The sequence below is a fragment of the Eurosta solidaginis genome, chromosome 2 (genome assembly GCF_040869045.1).
Source record: "Eurosta solidaginis isolate ZX-2024a chromosome 2, ASM4086904v1, whole genome shotgun sequence".
Taxonomy (NCBI): domain Eukaryota; kingdom Metazoa; phylum Arthropoda; class Insecta; order Diptera; family Tephritidae; genus Eurosta; species Eurosta solidaginis.
In genome coordinates, this window is record NC_090320.1 from 232,986,489 (window position 1) to 233,011,247 (window position 24,759).

The 24,759-nt window shown below is 35.4% G+C and overlaps 3 protein-coding genes across 4 annotated transcripts in view; 2 read left to right on the plus strand and 1 right to left on the minus strand.

The window, feature by feature from the left end:
* The window catches only part of LOC137240689 (protein peste-like), a 262,876-nt gene that overhangs the window by 30,839 nt on the left and 207,278 nt on the right, over positions 1-24,759 (minus strand). The gene's annotated exons all lie outside the window — the stretch shown is intronic.
* Positions 960-24,759, plus strand: part of PLCXD (Phosphatidylinositol-specific phospholipase C X domain containing) — an 82,821-nt gene continuing 59,021 nt past the window's right edge. The window contains exon 1 of one of the 2 annotated variants that reach the window (XM_067767266.1): positions 960-1,349. The gene's annotated coding sequence lies outside the window, so the exon portion shown is untranslated. The remainder of the gene's footprint in view (positions 1,350-24,759) is intronic. The other variant, XM_067767267.1, reaches the window with a different exon arrangement.
* On the plus strand, positions 1,264-24,748 carry LOC137240693 (uncharacterized). The gene is made up of 4 exons (XM_067767282.1): positions 1,264-1,353; positions 23,280-23,633; positions 23,694-23,889; positions 23,946-24,748. Coding segments are annotated over exons 2-4 (795 nt in total). The 5' UTR covers positions 1,264-1,353; positions 23,280-23,631; the 3' UTR covers positions 24,543-24,748.

The window sequence follows — 24,759 nt, forward strand, 5'->3', positions numbered from 1 at the left end:
TACCTCTTTGTAAACAAGACCATATCCGTCTTCTCCGCGTTGCTGTATCCGGCAAAGGACCATCATATCGATAATACTCCCCAAAGCCTTCGGGCAGCAACCTTATCGCTACAACAACAACAACAACATCGCGACTTTTCAATTCTTTTCGGCTTAGATTTAAAGTTTTCCACTTTAACAATACCGCGGCAGTGATTAAAACTCCAAACAAGCCCATTTACTCTCACTAATGTAACCTAAATCTTCAGGTCGTATCACTGCTCTGTATGAGCAGGTGTGGAAGCTTGCGGGCAAACTGCCCGTTTATCACTATCTGCACTTTCATTACGGTACAAAGTAATTGCCACAAAGTAATGACCCGAGTCGGTATTTGGACATCATAGTGTTCACATCTAGCACTGTGCCTTCTTTCGAGCATAAGGTAAACGATTTGGCTTCCTTTTCTTTGATCAGCAGGCAGCCAAGTAGCTTAGTTTATCTTTTTATGCTGCAACCACTTATCATATTTCGAGTCGCGTCGAAGTCGAGCAACCTCAACTAATAGGAAACAAAATAAATGTTTATCATAAAATTCATAACGGATACGATCCCTGGAAAAATACGAACAATTGAAGAATGTTGACATGTTTGTAAATTTTATTTATAAACAACGGTAGCATGGGCGCGCCACTGCACAGTGGGCACGAATTGAATTTTTTTTTATTAATCTTTGCAGGCCGATTTGAGAAATTTTGTTTCTAATGAAAGATTTTGAAGATTGTAAACCTTATCAAGTAGCGCAACTCACAGCTGATCTCTGAAAATTAGCACAAACACACAAACATTACTCAACTTTTGAATTGGTTACAAATTACGACCTGCAAAGATCAATGAAAAAAATGTCATTTTGTGCCCACTGTGCACCAGCGCGTGCATCATTATTGGAGATAGCGGTAACAATTAATTTACAAGCTTCAGTCGAGCTTTGCGCCAGCATGTGAGAGGCCGGAGATTAATAGTTCGGTTGCAGCAGTATTTTAGTGATAAAAATAAAAATAGCTTAAAAAAAAGTGTGGTAGTGTAATAAAATTCGCGGCCGCACCGGGGTGGGAAATCGTTGAACAGAAATGCACGTGCAACTTTTGTAAAACGTCTGAGCTCAGAGGGATAAAAATCAAATAAGTAAACAATAAATAACACAATAGAAACAAAAAAATAAAATAAACAAATTAAGTGTATAAATGGAACTTAAGAATTCAAAGTGAAAGCAGAACTTGTCATGGATTTGTGTGTACATTAGCGTGTGCAATATTTGGACCAAGTTTATGGGTTAATTTAGCCTTGCCACATAATTGAATAACTAATCGGCCGTGCGTAAGACGTTTATCGTAGTTAGTCTAAGTTTTAATTTTTTCATTAATTGGTGTTTCCACTAGACGATTTTGGCCATCTCTTGGCGAAAACCCCAGCCATCTGGTTGTGACGTTAATTGAAAATACGAAGCAATGATGGGTCTCCTCTTCCTCATAAACAGAAGTCGGGTATGCATGGGAATACTTCTGGCCCGAACTTCTTCATTCATTCGAACTTAATTTTTTCGGAGAACTTCTCTATGAGCACTCGAAGGACTATCCCATATTTTTCCACTATTTCTGCTTGTACTATATGATAGGTATGCTAAAAAGCTTATCAGTTGTTTATATAGTCGAGAGTAACACTTGTTGACAGTGAAGCCCCCATTACTGATACTTAGCATAGACTTGACTTGACTTGTCGTAAACTTGGCAACTTAGCCACGATTATACTCCACTTGGCGCATAAAATCTGGCATCATAATCAGCGTTGAAATTTATTTTTAAATAAATGTCAATTTGTATGACAAAATGTCAAAATGAAATGGAAACAAACAAATGGCATCTCAAAATGTAAACGTCACTTAGAACTTACATAGAAAATCAAAATTCAACAGACTTCTAAGTCAAGTTAAGTTTTGAGTAATCAGTAACATGCAATGTTAATTTAACAGAACTGTAAGTGACAGTTCGCAAGCCAAGTCAAGTCTATGCTAAGTATCAGTAATGGAGCCTTGATTCTACCTTAAGTTTCCATCTGGATAGTTTAAAATAGCCGCCGTGGTGTGGTGGCAGCGCGTTTCGCCTAACACACGGAAGGTCGAGAATTTTGGGAAACAAGTTATTTCAATTAGAAACATGTTTTTCTAAGCGGGGTGGCCCCTCAGCAGTTATATGGCAAACACTCAGAGCGTATTTTGCCATGAAAAGCTTCGCAGAGAAAACTCATTTGCCCTGCAGCTGCCGCTCGTAGTCGGTATAAAACATGTAAGTCGTGGCCCGCAAAGTTGTAGGAAAAAGGAGCCGACGTGAGTGTGAAAAGAAGCTCGAGCTAAATCTCCTCTGGAGTAAATCGGGCCAAGTACTTATTTTTTAGTTTAGATTAGCAACAAATGTAAAAATTTTGGCAAGTGCTAAATATTTAAAAATATTTTCGCAGGATAATAATCAAGTATGCTCGGGTACTATCAACTTCTGGTACGAGTATAAGCTCGACTTGAAAATATACAACGCCCTTCACCGTTTTGAATTAATCTCTGTGAAAAGTGGCGTGACGTCCAATCCGCGATTGTGTAGATTCTGGATTGAATGCACTTTGTATATTCATAAAATTGTTCAGTTCAATTACGACATTTAGCGACAACGTCTTTTTGTGTCCCACCCTAATGTACATACATACATACATAGGGAATAATAATCGAATTTGAAACGGAACTAGATTATTTGCATTGAATGTTTAAAGAAATAAAAGTTGGAAGCTTAAAACTATAATAAAAAGTAATAGATTCTAATTCGGTCGGGAGTACACATTGTGTCCAATCAACTGAACAAGAAGCCCACCAACTCTCAGACTGCAAATATTAGCTTTAATATGTAGTAGTTAGTTTAGAATTTTAATAAAATTGAGGGGATGTGTGGAATAATGGTATAAGTTGAGTTACACCGTTTTTTCCATAAATCAACTAAATAAAAGAGCATATACCATATTAGAAATAATAGTGATATTTAACAAAGATATTAGCTTCATTTATGGAAAAACGGTATAACTCTCTAGTAAAATTTTGCAGTAGTGAAGCATCGAAATGGTATGAAAATATATTCAATGTCGTAGACCAGAAAGAACTAAAAAATAAAAGCATTGAAGTGGTTTCAAAAACGACTAAGCAGACAAAGAACTCCATTGTTAAAAATATAAAAAGTTTAAAAATGATAAAAGTAGTAAAAAAAAAAATTGCTAAAAATAACAAACGAAAATAACAAATAGTTATAAGCACATCTAAATAATAGAATTGAATGTATTTAACAATGGTTATTAATGTATCTACTGTTTTGTTTAATAAAGTATCTCAATCAAAATACTTGATATTCGATCTATGAAATAACGGTATAACTAAAAAAAAAAAAGAAATCAGCCATTTTCTAATAAAATTATGTATATATAAAATTTGTTACTTTTCCTTATCAAAGAATCATACTATCTAAAATCCTACAAAGTAGGATTATTATAAATTTATTTTTACCTGCATTGTTAAGTTTTTTTCACTTTTCTCAAAAGGTTGATTCTTGAGTTATACCGTTATTCCACACATCCACTCAATTGTAAAGTATAAATTAGGAATGTGTGCTGAAAGCCCAAACCTGATTTCTATTTTTGTAAATCGATGTTTGGTATGAAATATTGCTTCAAGCCAGGTTAGGTGTAGGAGGTATTGCAACCTGAGCGCAGTTATGGTTCTATATTTCGGTGTGAAGCTCCTCAAAGGAACCATAATCTCATCAGCGGACGGAAAATCAAAAGTACTGTGGTGTTGCTGCCGCTAGAGGCCATTGCATTAGCCCCACAGCGGTCTTGAATCAGTAGTAGGTTAATGTAGGCAACTTTACCCCACGTGAAGTCTAGGAATTTGTATGATCTATCTTCATATCATATCATATCATATATATCTATGTCATAAATAAATCAGAGTAAAAAGAAGGCTAATAACTAAGCTGTCGTGTAGGGATTCAGCATAAGGAAATGTGGGTATAATCAGAGTAGAGTTAAGCGGAAGCCAAAGGGAAGAGTCAAAGTCTTAACTAAAACAATGCAATACGCAAGTCGAAGAATATTACTTAACATGAGCTACCTGTAGGCGAATTTACTGACTAACAATAAAGCCTGCTCTATTTACTAACTCAGTTTCGATATCGCTACATATGTTTAGTGACAAAATCGAATCATAAATTAACGTATATTGATAAAAAATTGTTATTGAAAATCGAAATCGTTATGTTTATCAATTCGTTACAAAACGAGAGCGAATGCCGTTAACAAGTTACAGAATTTCAGAATGCAGTGGTATCCATTTACTTTCTTAGCGATTTTCGTGCTCGATATATTGGCGAATCGATAACTATATGCGGTTTGGTATTCATTAACAACTTTTTTATCGATATTCGTTAAACTTTCATCTCTATTGTTACTAAGTTATAGAAGATAATTTTAAGATTGTCAACGGTATTAGCTAGAATTCTATTATTCTTCCATTTCAACTAATAATAATGTCTACCTCGTTAGCCATGTTAAAACTGAGTTAGTGAATATCACAATCGTTATCGTATGCGAAAAGTCGTTAGTTTCGACAAATAGTGTCGTTAAAAGTAAGAGACTTTCACCACTACTATATCGAAAAAACAACAACGAACCATCTAAGTTGATCTTGATCTGACGTCAAGAACACTTGCACGCCTTCATTGCAGTTCAGCCATCTTACAAAAATGCTCCATTCGTCATAACTTTGTATTTCTGATATGGTCTACTATGTACTTAGCTATCATACTTAGTCATATTTAGTTAAATTGTTCGCATATATACGTACACATTAACACAACAATACTTAACAATATATAATAATAATAATAATAACAATATTTGCATGTAATTACATATTTTCAAATCATTCAATGGAATATACAATTTAATTGTTCTACTACACAATTCTTCGATATAAAAAAATTATCTAATGATAGTTGATATGTTGAGATAATTAAAAAAGAAAAAACCATGCAATATTTATTAAACCCAATGCTTGATTTACTAATCAGAATCTAGGTAAATAATAGAACGTTTTTAGTATTTTCTGTTACATTTGAATATATGCTGCTTCGTGAAAAAACAAAGCAAATTTACTAAATTTTAACAATGGTTCTCATCTGGATTTTAATTTACAATTTTTCACTTACGATAACGACTGTGCTATTCACTAACTCAGTGTCGATATCGCTAACGTGGTGACAATTTTTTGAGTTAAAATAGGAGTAAACTGTAGTGGAATTCACTAACTTTTTTAACCACATTTGCCATCGCTTTATTTGCGAATCGATAAGTATAACGATTTCGTCATTCAGTAACTATTTTGTATCGAGACGATCAGTTGTGCTGTTAAATAAACAGCAAGTAAGTTGGCTGCGTTAAAAATCACGAAATTAATATTTCTGGCAATTTTAGTTAAAAAAGAAAATCGGAACTTTAATTAAACACTTTCAAACACGAAAAGCTGCTTTATAAATCAAATGGCATTTGAGTATTTGGCGTATGTTTTATCACGAGATGAAGAATTACTAAGTCCATCGCCAGTGGACAGACTCTTTCTTAGAGAAGGATATAACTCATTCCACTTGAATGCAACGGAGTTTCGAAAGCTGTACCGACTAACCACAGACTTGGCTCATGATATTATTTCTCAACTTGATGGTCAATTAAGGGGTACAAGAATAACTGCGATATCAACAGAGAGAGAAAAGTAATGAATACCGCATTTGCTTACCTTTTGTTAAAATAGGTAAAAACTTGTACAATAATGACTTTTAAAAGCAGTTAGTATACGGAATTTTTTTTTGGCATTCCTTTTAAGCTTTTCGCATTTTTTAGGTTTCGTTAAGCTGTGCTGCCACTTTTCTACTATTAAAACGAAATTTAAATGACATTTATTTCGAGTCGTTAAAACTGTGTTAGTGAATAGTACAATCGATAAGGCAAGCGACAAAATCGTTAATTAAAATCTCGACAAATCGCATCGTTATAAGTTAGTGAAGTCCACTACTGGATTCACAACTTATGCCGTTATACAAATTTAAATATTCTTTTATTATTAAGCGACATAAGCTAACGAATGTCGATAAAATATTGTTATTGAAAATCGAAATCGTTATTTTTATCGATTTATTATATGCGATAACGAATGTCGCTAAACGAGTTACAGAATTCAATTGTCACCACCTTAAGCCCCCATTACTGATACTTAGCATAGACTTGACTTGACTTGGCGTAAACTTGGCAACTTAACCACGATTATACTCTACTTGGCGCATAAAATCTGGCATCATAATCAGCGTTGAAATTTATTTTTAAATAAATGTCAATTTGTATGACAAAATGTCAAAATGAAATGGAAACAAACAAATGGCATCTCAAAATGTAAACGTCACTTAGACCTTACATAGAAAATCAAAATTCAACAGACTTCTAAGTCAAGTTAAGTTTGGAGTAATCAGTAACATGCAATGTACATTTAACAGAACTGTAAGTGACAGTTCGCAAGCCAAGTCAAGTCTATGCTAAGTATCAGTAATGGAGCCTTTAGCTATGTCGAATTTCGATTTGGCAAACACTCCGAGTGTATTTCTGCCGTAAAGAGCTTGTCAGTGGAAACTTATCTGCCATGCCGATGCCGTTCGGCACTCTTGATTGCCCAAATTGTGCTCAGTTATTGCGAAGAAGGCCAGCGTGTTTGTTGCGCAAGAAATAAAATCAAATAGTCCGTCAGGCCCCAATTGCATTAATAATATTTTTTGGTGAGCAGGTGAAATCTACTTTGAGTGGGTCTAAATAAATATATTTTTTAACAATCTATGACCCTAAATCACCAATTTCTTGTTTATGACTGAGTTGGGGGTAGTGCATCACGAGCCTTCACTCGCAGTTGAGTGGTAATACAAAAATTATAGCTTAATATTGTAGTCTACGAGCCTTTTAAACTTGTTTTATATCTAAGTTGCCGTGGTCTTTAACCGATCCCGTCCATTTTTACTAGAAATATTTTCTGCTATAAGGAAAATATGTGTACACAATTTCATTACCATATGTTGAGTTATGGCTCCCGAAACATAGAAAATTGCTTAGTCATAATAGGGGCGGTGCCAAACCCATTTACAAAAAATTTAGTGGTTTCCAATTTAATGTTATAGTTCAATTTAGAATGTAAAATTCTATTGATACAAAGCTCTTTTTTCCAAAGATATAGCTTATTTTATTCGTCCACGACCCTTTTAAAAATCTTTTATATAAAAGTGGGCGTGGTCCTTAACCGACTTAGTAAATTTTTCTTCAAAGCATTCCTTATAGTAAATGCAACCTCTGCCAAATTTTGTTACGATAGGTTTAACCATTTTTGATTTATGATTAAATTGATCTTATCACAAGCCCCGGTTTAAATTTTTTTTTAAATTTTTATCAAGAGTCCCAATATCAGTCCACACATCAAATTTCAACATTCTAGGTATATTATTTACTAAATAATCAGGTTTTCTGTGTTTTCCAAAATGTTAAAAAAAAAATAAATGTAAGGCGCGATAACCTCCGAAGAGATCTAAGGCCGAGCTTCTCTTCCAATTTGCGTCGTGCTCCTCTTGCTTTTCCCCACAAATTGGCCGGACGGGACCTACATGTTATATGCCGACTCCGAACGGCATCTGCAAGGCAGATGAGTTTTCACTGAGAGCTTTTCATGGCAGAAATGCACCCGGAACGCTTGCCAAACTCAATTTTCTTCTAATTAAAAAACCTTATTTCTAAAATTTTTGATGTTGCTTTGCCCGGGGTTTGAACCCAGGGCATACGGTGTGGTAGGCGGAGCACGTTACCATCACACCACGGTGGCCGCCAAAATGTTATATATATAAAAAGCGGGCGAGGTTATCATCAGATTTCGCTCATTGTCAATACCAATCTATTATGGGTACAGATAAGCTCGTGTACCAAATTTGGTGAACCTATCTCAATATTTACTGAAGTTATCGTGTTAACGGACGGACGGACGGACGGATATGCCTCAATTAAATTTTTTTTTTCGATCCTGATGATTTTGATATATGGAAGTCTATATCTATCTCGATTCCTTTATAACTGTACAACCAACCGTTATCCAATCAAAGTTAATATACTCTGTGTGCAAAGCACGCTGAGTATAAAAATAATGCGCACTCAAATTTTTCCGTAGTGTAATGCTAATATGTAATACTAATATGAATGCAATCTAAATTTAGTGCACTACCCGCAACTATGAACTAGTCATCATCGTTGGAAAAAACCGAAAGTGTATGCTACCATAAATCGTGCTTTATTTTTATTTATTACAATGTAAATATGTTGCAATGTGTCGTATTAATTATTCCCTTCTGGAGTTATCGCAACTTTCATATCTTAAATTACGTGATTCTTTTTCTTCATTTCGGGTTAACGTTAATTAAAAGACTATTTAGGGCCTTTGTCGCTATACTCGTATTCAGTACTGTTAACTGAAACTTTATCTGACAGGTCACCGAACGATTTCTATCCCTTTACCAATAACCGAAAGATTGGTAAAATTACGATTCTCCGTAGAGCAAACACTTGAATTTGTAACGCAATTCACCGTTTTACGAATGATGAGAACGAATTTTACTAAATTCAATTCATATCTTGTATGTGAAAAAATCATTGTAGATAAGACCATTGCACAGGTTTACAATTATGATATGTTTTGAGAAGGAAACAATTCCTTTCTATTTCTAAAACACTGCCATTTGACCATTGTTTACTATATAGTTTGGCAGCTTAAATTGAGCTTATGTTGCGAATAGAGTGGAAGGCAGTGGATAAGGCAGTCGAATGTCATATAATGAAGGAATTGATGTTCGGAGTTTTTTCAAAATTTGCCCGAAATCCTGAATCACAAAAGGGAGTGTAGTTAAGTACGAAAATAAAAAAATGTAGTTAGGTTTTGCTCCTTTTTTAGCAGGAGATTTTAATTTAAAAATGTATTGTACAAACCAATGTTCATTCTATTACTTTTTAGCAGGAGATTTTCATTTTAAAAATGTAATATATAAACCAATGTTCCTTCTATTACTCATTTTATCTATGGAGCTTCACATGCACTTTATAAAAATGTGCTTTTTATTTTTACAAACTTATTCCCCAATGAAAATAAATAAAACACGTATTAATGTAAGCATTAATCATGTTTCTTACTTCTTAAATGTTCTTCTTAAATATTATAAATGTGTTAAAAGTAGCAGGACTAAAATAATATTGACAAATCTGATATGTCAAACTATTTTTATATAATAAAAATGATTTCATAAATTGCATGCATTTTATACATATGCATTATATTTTAAATTTTCTCTAACTGTTCGTTTTGTGCTGACTAAATTTTGCTTATGCATAACTTTCCTAGGCTATATAAGTTAACAATTCCAGGGGCCGTTTTCACCATCTTCGGTGAACGCTAACAAACACTTTATTTGAAAGAAATCGTTCAGTGATTCGTCAAATAAGGGTTACTTTAAAATAACGGACGTTAAAAGTTCCCCTGCCACATGAGGAAAAATGAAATACAACTATTTTTATAACATGAAGATAAATAGAAAATTTATTGGGGATTGCACTGCGACCGTTGATCTATTGTGCCCTCATCAGATTGCGTCGCGTTCCAGGAGGATATGTTCCACCGTCTCTCCTGATCGATCACGAAATCGACATGAATAAAAAATTATGTTTTTTATTTAGTTGAACGGCGATAGAAAATTGGGTTTTTTTTTCTAAAATGCAAGAAACTTTAAGAAGAACGTAAGTTCTTAATTATTTGTGTGTTGTTTTGACGTTGGCGTTGCGTTGCTTATGGATTGAAGCAATTAAAGCACGTGTGTTCAAAGTCAGATGTAGACGCAACGCAAGCGCCAAAAAGACGCAAAAGTCACCTTAAGCGTATTTGCTTTAGGTGTTATTTATCAATATTAATTAAAAATGTTAGATCTCCTAAAAAGTTGAACTTAGGCAAGATACACAAGAGGCGTAGCTTCGCAGACGCCTGCAAAATATGGCATGCAGCTAAGATCTCCCCACACCTCAAGATTGCTTATGCTGTGCCTAATACGCGTCTATGAAGCTACGCCTCGTGTCCATCTTCTCTTAGATTATATTTCACAGACATTTTTTTTAGCTTTAAACTTTGTTAATTATATTCATGTACATGTCTACTACTATGGCAGTCGCATGCATACTACTATTTCATTTAAAAAAAAAAAATTAAGTTCGGAAAAATGCAACCTTATCACGTGCATTCTCAAACACGGTTGACACACCATGTTGTCATTTGGGACCAAAATTTGTCGAAAAAAGGACCAGACCTCAAAAAAAAAGATCAAATTTTAGTTTTATTTTATTGGTATACAAACAATTCGGCAAGTTACTAGAGTATCATATTTGTTGTAAAAAGCGAAAATTGTAGGATGTTTCAGGGGTGTCCTATATAAAATTTTAAAAAGGAGACACTTGGCTTTAGTTCAAACTGCACAAACAAAAATAAAGTGTACATTTAGGTATCACATTTTCAAATTTTTAGGATAGGACTATGGCTTTCACCAATCTAACGTTGTGAACCTAATTTTGCTAGATTACAATGAAATAAAATGTATAGCGCAGTTAGGTTTAAGTAAGGAACGGTTAAAAAAATTTGCGTTGTGGTAAACTCAGTAAACAGTAAATGAAACTAAGCAATTGTGCTAATGTTATTTTTATAGATGCTTACTTTTTCCCTAACAGTTTAAACTTGATACCAGAGCCTAGATTCAGTAAGTGTGAGTTTTGAACTCAGACTAAAAATCAAGCGTCTTAAAAGTTTCAACTGTATAATAATTGAATACCGATCGAAATATCTAAACACTAAAACAAGTCTTTTTCTGATAAGTGCATTGTTTCATCAAAAATTAATGACAATGTGCTTGTCGGAACATTCAACACTTCATTTTTAATGCCTCGCCTAAATTATCTCCCAAGTGAAATGTCATTGTTCTGCTACATTTTATTGATAGAGCAATTTTCGTGGTAAGAATTCCATTGGAGTAAATTGAAAATTATATGTGGGTAATAGATTTGCGGCAATTTTTTAGCAGTTTTGAATTTTTGTTTCAGTGAAAAAGAAATAAAAGTACCAAAACCGTGCCGAAAAAGAACCAAAATTGAGAAAAATGGACCAGAGGACCATATAGGGGTTGAAGGGAATGGACTGAAGTGGCAACCGTGTTCTCAAATGCAAGCTTCCATATCAAATACATATACATATAAGTACTTCGATATTACGAAAAACATTGTAGCGTTGTGAGGCTAAAAGCCTTCCGCGATTTACAACCAGATTGACTGAATTTTTGTATGTGTGCGTGTCGGGTATTTGACGCTTGCCCCGCGACTATCAAATAAAAAGCCATCAATCAACATTTGCATTGAGAACCGTAGCGTAGGGACGTGAATATGCCGTCATCGGATGATGACTTTTTTTACTTGCAACTACAGCAGTTTTATTAAACAGTAAAAAAATTAATAAAAATTTTATTAAATAATAATAAAAGCTTTACATTCCATAAAGCTGCTAAACATTGATAATTTTCAATAAATTTTAATATGAATTGCTGTTCTTCCGCGCACTTGTTCATTTTGAATGTCGACACAAACTAAATACAACACTGCGTTTTGTCAATCACACCCCGCGACTATCAAATAAGCTAGCGTCAAATGAAAAAATCAAAAATTTTTGATTTTCATCAACGTGTAGCCGACAACAAATACGTGTGTCACGAAGCCACCCGACTGCACTAACACACACAAAATTCAGTCAATCTGGTTGTAAATCGCGGAAGGCTTTAAGTATTTTTGCATAAAAGCTTTTTGACCACCACAATACCACAGATTAAGTATAAAATTTCACAAAAATAATAAATTTTTTCAAAAAATTACACAGAATATCCGCAGTCATTGTTTACGAATTTAGAAACAATGAGAATGGCAAATACGAACGTGTATGAAATGTAATGTCAAAACGTATATGCACATGGTTGTATTTATATGCACGAAAATGCTTTAAAATCGCTTGAAATTGTTAAAATAAAGTTCAAAAATAAATGATAAAAACTTTAATATAAATAAAAAGATCCTTTTAATAACAACAAAAACGCCTTATATATTCTATGTATATATCAATTGGTAAGGATTATCTCACTTTAAAATTTAAGCTAAATAATCTAAAGTTTTTTTTTTTAAACTGAGTCGAGAACTGTGCGTGTGAATGTGCGAATTTCACCGATCAGCTGTTAGTTGCGCTACTTGGTAAAATTTACTATGCATTTGACACTTCGGTCAGTGTCAAACTAGCGTGGAACCCAGTTGGACATGAGTTTGACACTGACCGAAGTGTCAAAATCAGCAGGGTTGCTGTCGTCGAAAGCGACGCAGGGAAACAAAACAAGGAGCGGAGTATCAGATATGAGTTGCTGTGATGGTAAATTTTTTTGGTCGAATTTAGTATGAAATTGTAAAGTGCACCTATATTGGTCCTACAGAAAATTATACAACAGTCTGCAATTGGGGTATCTGAGGACGCGTAGTTATTCCAGCATTAATAATACAAACACGGGTGCTAAATTTTTCTACCCGTTCAAAAGTTCTCCCCGAAAAATAGTTTGAAACCGTGGTCCACTGCAATAACCCGTCCAAAAATATGGAAAGAGGTATGGACATACGCGTTTTGTCCTGGTATCGATAATCCAAAGGCCAAAAGGTGTTCGGATTATTGAAACCGTGCCCAAAACGCGTGTTTTGATGCCTCCCTGAACGGTTTTGGTCGTGATTTAGCAATCGTCCCCGGTAATAAAGTATCACAATTTGATAACTAAAATTGTCCAAAACAAATGGATTTTAAAAAGTGATGTAATTAAGTGCTCGTTTGAAAGTAAATGAGGGTATTTCTTCGTAATTTGTAATTAAATTTTTACGCAGTTTTCGTTAGCAGCTACTACACTTTTTTTGTGCCAAATAGCTTTTTGTTATTGATATTAGAGAAAAATTGTAAAGTTTACAAACGGCGATGTTTACTAGGACATGTTTCTGAATTTCACTTCTTCATCAGGAAATAGCATCCACGAAAAAAAAAAACAAGAACAAGCATATCCTACCAAAGAGGATATCGTCGCTGCGCTAAGACGGCCCCATACATGACACAAAAGCCATGCGCAAATATAAAACGACGGAATTTGTACAAATGAAAATTTTGACATACACGGCTCAAAAACACTGCGCAATATTCATTTTTAATGTAGCGCAACAAATGAAAGATGTGTTTTAATTGTATAAAAAGGCACTAATTTTATAAAAAAAACACTATTTATTTTCCACTATGCTGGTAATTTACAGTATAAGTCGAAAAACTCGCACCAGAAGCGTTTATTTTCCATTGTATTAATAATATATATTTTTTAGTTGCAAGACCAGCTCAACTCATTGCAAGACTGCGCAATATTCATTTTTCAACTAGCGTAACAAATGAAACATTTGTTCTAATTGTATAAAAAATTATTATGTATTATTGAATTTATGTGAATTCCTGTTACAAGCTAGAGATGGTCCTTACGCCTTCGATATTAACATTTTTAAGCAACAATTACTGATTTTATATTATCAGAAACCATAAACTGTATAACATTCACCACACACGAAGAAAAAAGCATGTGCAATATTTGCAGACATGCGTAAATATCAAAATCGTTTTGATTTTAGCGCAGTTCTCTGCGCAAATAGAGCAACCAGTGCACACACCGGGCAAATCCTTGTGCAAATTGGTAATTGGCACAAGGATACTTGAGCCGTTTAATTGGCGTATAACGAAAACAGTTATTGCCGTCATCCAGTGAGTTTTACAGCTCCGGCTCACGCTCAATTCTCACGGGAATGCTCTGGATCATTGAGAGACTTGAGAAGCAGATGTCGTGATATTTTCGCACACGTGAAATGTGATAGGCAGATGTCACCGCTGTTTTCAATTTAACTCATACGGCGAAAGGCTAAGCAGCGACATCTATTTTTGAAAAAGGAGGTTTATTAAAGGCAGCGTTGCCAAACTAAAGACAACTAATTAACATATTATCTGGCTCACAAATTGAACCAGACTTCTATCTGGATTTATCTGGCTCAAATCGTTGTTGTTGCAATTACATGCAAAATTATTTGTCTGGCTCAGGCTCTTTACCATCGGATGATGGCTTATGTGTTTATCTTCAAATTTTTTTTTATTGCATATTTTATTATCACTATATAGAGCCCACATTTCTGCATATGCCGTTTTTTTATATCTCTTTTGGTTTAAAAGTGATCGAAACAGTTATGTGCTCACAGTACTAGAAGTACTCTGAAAAACGGTTATGTACTTATTAACTTATAACTTTTTTTTAATCGCTGGCGAAAGTGCTTTGATTTCAATGTAAAAAATAATTACAAACCATCTCGCTTCCCAAGGCCGGTTCTATGTAACCCCATTTAATTATCATCCTCCCAGCAAATCCTTGGAGCGTGACTGCGCTATATTCTCCTGGTCCGGGATGGTATCTAACCCAATCCAAGACCTGTACCTGACCCCGGTACAGAGAAATGGTTTTGCTGCGTTTGCCGGAAAAGACTGTTTTTAGGACGGCCACACTCTTGTCAGTGTGTCACGTACAAGGGATGGTTGCATCGGACAGGATGTTCTGGGCTAGACCCCAAAACCCGAAGTCCTCGTAACTTTTATAAATTTTTTGTAGCTCCTTGCTGTTTACGCCCAAGGACGCCCAAGGACGCCCCGTAGTCTGCGCCTTAGCGACTTCGAATCTTAGGTCCCTACACCCTTTTGCACCATTTGCCAGCACAGAATATATATGTTTGCAACATCTGCCCAAAGCAGCTCCTGCCTTGGACGATGCCACTTTCCTAGATGTTCTAGTCTCAGCGACGGCAACCCCCGACGGGTTTCATCGCACCATACTGCCAGGCCGCAAACACAACTACTACGGGCACCCAAATGCTTACCCAGGGACGTCCAGTCCCAGGGCCACAACAGCAATTGCGTCCTGGCTTCTCTCAACTCAGACGTAGTCACTTATCACTTATCCCCAGAGTGACGACGTCTCTCCCGTTGCACTTCACAATTCTGCAGTTAAACTGTTATGGATTAACTGGGAATATCACGGAGATAGTTGATTTCGTGAAGCGGCATAACATCTGCATTGCAGCGATTGAAGAGACCAAACACACAGCAAGATCTGCTCTACAGACCAGCTCTTGACTTAATGTCCACAGAAAAGATCGCGAGAGCGGAAATGCAGGCGGTCTCGCGTTTATCACCCACCAGACTGTGCAATATAATCTATTTGATCCCGACATCGGCATTACGCTACCGACTGCCTTATACCCTAAAATCTTGGGTGTGACATTCGATCAAGATCTACATTTGGGATTGTACAGAAAATCCAGAGCAGTAACAAAATGTTAAAATCTCTTTCCGGCAGGACTTGGGGTAAAGACAAGGAAACGCTCAATACTACTTACGAAGCAATTGGCCGGCCGATTGCATGCTACGCGTCCCCGATATGGTCGCCAAGCCTAAAGGTTACTCACTGGAAGAAAATACAGGTCTGCCAAAATACTGTCTTCAGAACCGCTACGGGAGGGCTGTCTTCTTATGTCCCCAGAACTCCACGTACACAATGAGGCGAGAGTACTCCCCATTAGGGAGAGAAATGAAATGCTAAACAAACAGTTTCTGTTGAATACCCAGAAACCTGGCCATCCTAACAGACATCTGATTGATGAAGCTACACCTCCCAGGGGCTTAAGGGGTAATCTCCATAAGCGTTATGAGGAATAACGGCAAAAATGGCATGTATTTCCCTACCACCATAGCAAATTTGAATCATGTTTGAATGCAGCTATGTGCTATAAAACGGCGCAAATATTTATCACTTCGTAATGGGTTAAAAACATAATTTTTTCCTTCACATCAATAACGTACTTTCCATAAAATATTTCAGAAATACGACATTTGCAAAATTTTGCAAATGGACACCAGAAATAAGGTTTTTGATCTCCTGAAAAGTTACTGAAAAACACATAACTGTTTTTGTGAGCGCAGCGACGATATATATAAAAGTGCGTGCACACTAAAGGTAAGGCCACATTAGGCTGCACTACGCAGCACTGCACTGCGCTACAAAATATTCTTTGCATGTATTATTATGAGGCAATTCACACCTAGCGTCAGCAGCACTGCGCGACCCGGCACAGCGCAGCAAATTTGATCAACTAGGCAAAAAAGCCGCGTTGGGAAGTGTCGCGCAGTGCTGCTGCCGCTAGGTGTGAATTACCTCATAAGAATACATGCAAAGAATTTTGCACCACCTTTTTCAATCTGGGCAAAAGAGTGTGGAACTCTCCTTCCTCATACCTTGAGGATGAGATGTCTTGGACCCATAGCCACGACCTTTTTCTTTTCCTTTCCTCTTCTTCGCACAAAAATGAAATATTTACAGCTTCAAAAACTGTGTCTGTGTGTTTGCAAACAAAAATAAACACAAAATTTGCTGCAATGTGTCGCTCGATTGCCGCTTAATGTGAACTGCCAAATATGTCGCTCTGTGAGGCGCCGCTGCTGCTACGTGTCGCGCAGCGTAATGTGCACGTACCTTAAGCGACGCGACACGTAGCGTTCCACAATATGGTCGCGGCATTTTTGCCTAATTGGTCAACTTGGTCGTGTCGTGTCTTCCCGACTGTCGCTATGTGTGCATGGTTCCATAAGAATACATGCAAAGAATATTTTGTCGCTACGTGTCGCGTCGCTTGGTGTGCACGCACTTTAATAAGAGCCGTCACTCGGTATTTTTTAGGCATTTACTCGATGTAAACTGTGAGGTAGTCGCTACTTTTTTTTTGGGCGAGATGTTTATAAATGTCTTCTGTACATTTTCATGGAGTATTTGTATTTTATTTTTCGGACTGTATTTAATTAATTACACAGTGCTACAGTGATTTTGCACTTTTCAAGTGACCTAGTTGACGTTGTAGGCCTTGACGAGTACATCCTGATAATAGCCGTGTTTTTTAACACGCGCGTATACGTTTCGTTTGCGCGTGTTAAAAAACGCCTATCTTCGCTTAAATAATGCTTAGGAGACCCATCTAGCGGCTGTGGTAAAACAACTAGCTACAGCAACAGGGTGTAGCGAAAAGCGGAGACGCAACGCTCTGATGGCCATAGGGTATAACATATAGCTGAATCAGTTGCGATGAATTGTGGACACACATATAATACATAGAATTAGTGTACAGGGTGAAACAAAGACACATATTTCAGTTACATCTGAGTATAATGCGTATTGAAATTTAGTAGGACAAAATTTATGCGCAGCAATTTCAGAGGTGTATTTATAGTTTGTCTCTTAGCAGTAAATATAAAGTTTAAGCGTAAACGGATATACGCGTGTTAAAAAACACGGCTAATGTGTTTCAAAATTGTCTAACACACCCAAATTTTCAAGTTTTTGTCCAAAAGCCGTTTTTCGTCTACTGCGCGCACTCTAACAATCATAAAGCCGTCATGTTTTAACCGATTTTCGATTGCTTTACGGTTTTGGAAAGAAGAAGGTTCAAGCTTCAAGCTGATATATTTGTTCATCAATATATATAAAAAGAAGTGTACATTTTGATTGTCACTCCATAACTCGAGAACGGATAGAAAGATTGCCATGAAATTTTTAGGAAAGATACAGGAAGGAGAGACGATGGTTAGTTGATTTTGAAATCCCAAATCGGTTTAGCCATAAGAATATAAAAATCAAATTCTGTGTATGAGTGTATGTTCGCTATGAAAACGTATTTCCCACACTTCAATCATCACCAAATTTTGGTTATAGGTTCTTTTGATCAACGGGAAGATTTTAGGCTAAAAATAATTTCGATATATAAAATGGGCGTGGCACCTCCCATACAAATGGTATCTTTGGTACTGCATAACTTTGAAGGTATACATGCCAGAACATTGAAATTCAGTAAGGAGTTATATGAGGTCAATCCCTAACACCACCAAGAAAATGTGGGATTGGGAAAACGGGGCGTGGCACCTCCCATACAAATGGAATCTTTAGTAATGCATAACTTTGAAGGTATACATGCCAGAACATTGAAATTCAGTAAGGAGTTATATGAGGTCAATTCCTAATACCACCAAGAAAAGGCGGAATTGGGAAAAAGGGGGCGTGGAACCTCCCATTCAAATGGAATCTTTGGTACTGCATAACTTTGAAGGTATACATGCCAGAACATTGAAATTCAGTAAGGGGTTATATGAGGTCAATCCCTAACACCACCAAGAAAATGCGGAATTGGGAAAAAGGGGCGTGGAACCTCCCATTCAAAAGGAATCTTTGGTACTGCATAACTTTGAAGGTATACATGCCAGAACATTGAAACTCAGTAAGGGTTATTTGAGGTCAATCCTTAACACCACCAAGAAAATATGGAATTGGGAAGAAGGGGGCGTGGCACCTCCTATACAACTGGAATATATTATACTGCATATATCTGGATGTCGTAATGGTAGGATAATTAAAATTGGTAAGGAGCTATGTGACGTTAAGTCCTAAAACCTCCAGTAAATTGTGGAATGGGGAAAAACTATGGCTGCCGTACAAACTTAAGTTATTTTAACACCTAAAGTTTGACTGCATTGTTGAGTTTAGCTGTTATGCCTTTTGGGCGTTTAGTAATCTGCCGCTGTTAAAAAAATGGCTTAGCTTCAGTCTATCTACATCTTCTATAAAAATCAAATTCTGTGTGTGTGTTCCCTATGAAAACGTGTTTGCTATACTTCGATCATCACCAAATTTTGGCTCGAGGTTCCTTCGATCAAGACGAAAGTTTTTCATATCAGAATTAAGAATTTTAAATTTAAATGTTTTTGTTTTTTGGCTATGCGAAAGAACTATCTTAGCTCCCAAAAATGATCATGTTAACAAAATCAATGTTCGCTTTCAAAATCAATTTTTTGGCAAAGTGACGAAATATAAATCGATCGACACAGTTACAGATGAATATAAAATTGTGAATTATCCAAATGAATTTCCATACTCCTTAGAACCAAAAGGAATGCCTGCGCATATATTAACTTTGAAAATTGGCTCACCAATCATGCTTCTTCGGAATGTAATCAAAGCAACAATCATCATCGGTAAAAGCAATACAATAATATAAAATAAGATACAATAAGATACAAGAATAAAATGTTTTAACAGAAAATTTCACCAAATATGCGTACAAAATACAATTCAATTTACAAAACAATAAATTAAATTATCAACAAACAAAACAGAAAAAATAACGCAACATCCATTCGATCTCGGGCGTTACAACGTGCGCCTGGTAAAGCTAGTACTTTATACAAACAAATTGGGACATTTTCCAAAAGTTATCTAAGATTTACCCATTTTTTCCCCTTTTTCACAGTTCGACGTCTTTTTTATGTAACATATCATAAAAAAAATCTTTTTTACATTCGTACTGAAAGAACTATTTATCCCGAGTAAGAAAAGTCATGGTTTATCAAAATCGGTTGATAAATGTTAAATTTCGAAGTTGCAGTGAATCATATGTATAAATTGAAAATATTTTCACTTAGTTTTGGAAAATGGAAAAATTAAAATTAGAAAATTAAACTCGTATAAAGGTCTATCGCTGTTTTATTTTTTATACAATGTGTGATAATCGCAACAAGTTTTGTTATATCTGTGTGGTTTGTTCGTTGACAAGCAACATTGCGTAAAATTAGATACGAATAAAGCCGTGAAAGACGCTTTTAACAATTTCTTCTGCCGCGGGTATGATAAAAGTGTTTGGTATGAACTAAAATACGCCTGTCCAACATGCTCCAGTGTACTGAAAAAATGGAAAACTGAAAAATGCAACAAGCCACCTTTACCATTTTTAACCCCAATGGTTTGGCATCGTCAAATTTTCCATAAGGAAAAAAACCGCGACCGCATAAAGTATGCTGATGTAGTAACCGTATCTCGCCCAATAAAGGAAGAAAAAAAGAACACTCTTGCATTGGAATTTGAAGAAGAAAATTCTGACGGGGGTTCTAACAACGGAATGTCATGTAGTCTCAAATGAAGATTTTCGTAACGTTGTGCGTGATTTAGGATTATCTTGGAGGCGGAAGAAATTTTGGGCTCGAGGCTGAAAGAGTGGAAAGAATTTTAAGGCTACATTCCGAGCTAATATTCCGAGCCAACGACGTCAACAATTAACTTGTTTATTGTTCAGATATAGATGAGCTCTTTGTTTGTCTGCATCACGAACACCAACCAGAAGATTGGCGTTTATTTTTGGACGGTTGGTGCAAAAGTAAGTGTTTTATCGAAAATGTCTTTAGAACTGAAAAAAAGTTTACATACGTACATTTTTTTTTGATCTGTCAATTCACTAGGTTTGAAAGCTATCCTACTGCATAACGAGAACCAGTTTACATCAGTTCGAATAGCATATGCTACCAATATGAAAGAAACACATGCGGCAATGAAGAAAATTTTACACTCCATAGATTATGATAAGCATCAATGGCCAATTGTTAGTGATTGGTAAGTTCTGACAATTCTTTTCGGAATGCAAGGAGGATACACAAAATATCCTAGTTATCTGCGCGAATGGGACAGTAGAGGAAAAGATAATTTCAAACTCAGTGAATGGCCGTGTAAGAAAACACTCGAAATAAGAAAAAAAAATGTCGTTAACGTTCCACTCGTTCAGAACAATAGGGGCACCCATGAAAGCATATAAACTTATAAGGTGTAAAATTATATCCATTTACACACGCTGTTATATGAACGCACCTAGTAATACTCTTGATAAACTTGATTATTTATCAGATGTATTATTGCCAAACAAAAATTTTTAGATTGTTATACAAATTAAAAAATGCCAAGATTAAGTGAAAAATCAAAACTAAAACGCCTTTACTTGCTGATGTTGGAGATTTCTGATGAAAATGCCTGCTGTAATGTCTGCAAGGTTGCATTCCTTTGAGTTTACCGCGTTTAACAATGAAATGTGCGGGTAAATTTATACAAATTGTGTAAATGATTTTTCATACAAAATTTGACAGTTCGTTTACGCACCAGATAATACGTTTATACGTTTACACACTTTATAAGGCATTTATATGGTTACATAAGTCCCCCTAATAAAGTTATTTTGCCACCGCTACACCTCAAGTTGGGCTACATGAAGAAGTTTGTCAAACGACTTGACAAAAACAGCGAGCCTTAGCGAAAGCCGTGTTTCCAATATACACGTGCATTGGTACACAACAACATCGTGCAAGTTGGTCATGATTTCGTTTTTGAGTAAGTTTGAGTGCGTGTTTTCATTTATGTTGTATTTGTAGATGTTGTGCTCTACTCTCGCAGGTTGTGTGTAGTTGAGTTGTATCAACTTACAATACTACATACAAGTTGCACAATACAAAGTAGTATTTCATTTCAAACAGATGTAGTGAGTATTTGTGGAATACTCATAGTGTACAAGTACAAGTGTGTTGACTTATCTGTCAAGCATTCTGACAGGCACTCGCTGGATTCGGAATGACAGCGAATTCAAAATGGATACCATTACCGAATGCTCCGAATGATTGAAAAATTGAAAAAGTCCATACGATTGGTAGTCAAAAATGTTGTCGTTGAGACTAAAAATGCGACTCTAGACCTGAGATTTCCATCAGGTGAGCGAGGCTGTTTGTAGTTTTGACGTTTATCGCTTAGTGAACACACTTGGTATAGGTACACTATGGGAATACTATTTTTGTCTGACTGCAGTAAAATAGAATAAAAAGACAAATTTATTTGTTTTTGGGATGGAAAAATTTTGTATTTATACCAGAAAAGGTGAATAGTAAAAAATACTAACTTTTCAAAGGTATTCATTTTAACATAACATAAAAATAAATAAAAATTTTACATAACTCGATTTCATAAATTGCTCTGATTCACATTAGATTGGTACATGTTTCGAATATTAAAAAAGGAACATAAATCACATTTTGTTATTAATTAATAAATAACTGTAATAATAAAATAATATAATAAAAGTATTTCATTTTAATAAAAATATATAAAAACGTATGTGCATTGTACAATGTAGGACATTGTAGTACATTGAATGAACATATAAACAAACAAAAAATAACACATATAACTTGATTTTCATAAATCGCTAAGATTCACATTAGTTTGATACATATTTTGATAAAAAAGTAACACATTTGTTTTTTAATATTAATTAATTAGTCAATAACTTAAAATAAAATTCGTAAAAAAATGATAGTCTAATCAGTCTTTTGAATTTATATTGACAAACATTATTTCATTAAATGACTTTGAATTCGCTGTCATTTGAGATCTTTTATCGGTTAGTATTGTTCGAGCAATTGAAAATACTCTTTCAGAGGGTGCACTACTTGCAGGGATAGCTAGAATGCGACAACTTAATGTAAACAAAAGAGGAAATTCATTTTTATGCTCATTCCACCACTGCAATATATTAAAGTCATCATATAATGTTACATTAGTGTTTTTGTACTTTAATATTTCGCTATGAATTGCTGAAACACTTGAGTTGGCAGTTGTTTCTGAAGGACTTATGTGCTTTCCAAATAAAGAAAACATTCTGGAAGAATTTGTTGCAGTGGAATTTACAGGTAAAGTAATATTGTCTGCATAAGGTGTCAAAAGGGATTTACAATAATTAATAATTTCCTCATATTCATCTAAACTGAACTGGGTTAATTTATTTGCAGGAGGGAAAAGAAATAATCCTAATTTGTGGTACATTGTGATATTTGGATCTATTAAGGACGTTATCGTTTCCTGTAAATTTATTTTAAATTCCTTTATTAGGGATGGATCATCGTCTCCTATGGAAAGAGATGATTTCAAATGCTCTATATTCGCATAAACTAAATGTATAGTTGGATATAGCGAACCTTCAAGATCATCTGAGGCATCCTTGAAAACCTTTAACATTTTCATTAAATTCTCTAAATTGTATAATTTTATGATACTATATTTTTCTACTAGATCCTTTTCTAATAATTTACCTTGAATGGCTGCAAAATTTTTAGCAATCGAGCAAATAGTATAGTATACCGAATTCCATCGGGTTGTACAAAAGCTTTTTAAAGATGTTTCTAATTCTGCGTTCAAGCCTGGGCCCGAATCGCCACATACGTGATCGTATAACTCGTCACGTAAAAACTTGTTTTTTGGATTACTACATACGTGAACGTACTTTGTGGATCGTAAATCGGTATCGCGACAACCGTGAACGAGAGACAATTGCACTCGATCGTTCGTATTGTTATTCGATTACAAACCGGCAACCGAAAGCGAGTACAAATAAAAAAAAATAATAATACAAATATAAGAGAAAATGTAAGTTATTTCTCAAAATATGTGTTTATATTATTGTTGGACTATATTTTATTATTTAAGGACGAATTTTAACAAGCTAAACCCGAACCAAAAGGAGTGCAAGGCGCAATTTATGGCGGAACACCCGAACTTGGCGAAAAACAAATTTCCCAATTCCGCACAAGGTAGAGCAACGTCCAACAGACTGTGGGAGGAGCTTTCCAAGCGTTTAAATGCTGACGGGCCACCAGTAAAAGACGCCAAAATGTGGAGGAAGGTATATATATATATATATAAAGTGCAACCAAGATACTTACAAATGTTTGCTCGTAGGTTTTCGCAGATCAAAAATATCAGGCGAAGAAGAAGCTTTCCCACAACAAATTGTCCAAAAGACAAACTGGAGGAGGTCCTTATAATGAAATTCCCATCAGTGCAACTGAGGAATTGATTATAGAGGCAGCCGGACTTGAGGTCGCAGTGGACGGGAATAGTACCGTTCGCACTTTTGGCAATTCACCCGCTTATAGAAGCAGCACCGAAAATAGTGATAGTGAGAGCAACAGTGATAGTGGAACAAGCAGCGCATCAGCCAGCGCTTTGCCTGGTCCATCTAGGTCGGTTACTACCCTTACACCGCGTGTAACCTCTCGGTGCAATACTCCACGGCGAGTAAGTAAGAGTGCCGAAAAATTGTCCCTGCTCCAACAAAATTTGAGTAGAGTGTCTGATTTTCAGCGCGATTTGGGAGAGAAGATTGATCGATTGGTGCAGGTGCAGGAGAGGTTGTTGCAAGTGCATGAAAGGATGCTGACCATTAAGGAGGAGAAGCATAAACTGCATCAAGAATCACATGCACTTGATTTACAAATCAAAAATTTAGAATTAGAGTCTCTAGCAATAAGTGTAAATAGAAAAAGAAGAAATTAAAATTTTATGTTAGCTTTAACAAGTTTGTATCTGAATTTTTTTAATTTTTTGATTTTTTTTTTTGATTTATAAACGAATAGTCATTTCATTTATTTTATTTCTAATTTTAACATACATACTTAGCACTTAGTAAAAACAAAGTTTGTACCTGAATTTTTTTAATTTTTGTGATTTTATCAATTAAGCGAATAGTGATTAAATGAATTCATTTGCTTTT

Bases quoted from the DNA above. Each gene is read 5' to 3' on its own strand.
- LOC137240693 (XM_067767282.1), top strand. The intron at 23,890-23,945 runs GTATATATATAT...GTTTGCTCGTAG, and splicing joins ACGCCAAAATGTGGAGGAAG to GTTTTCGCAGATCAAAAATA.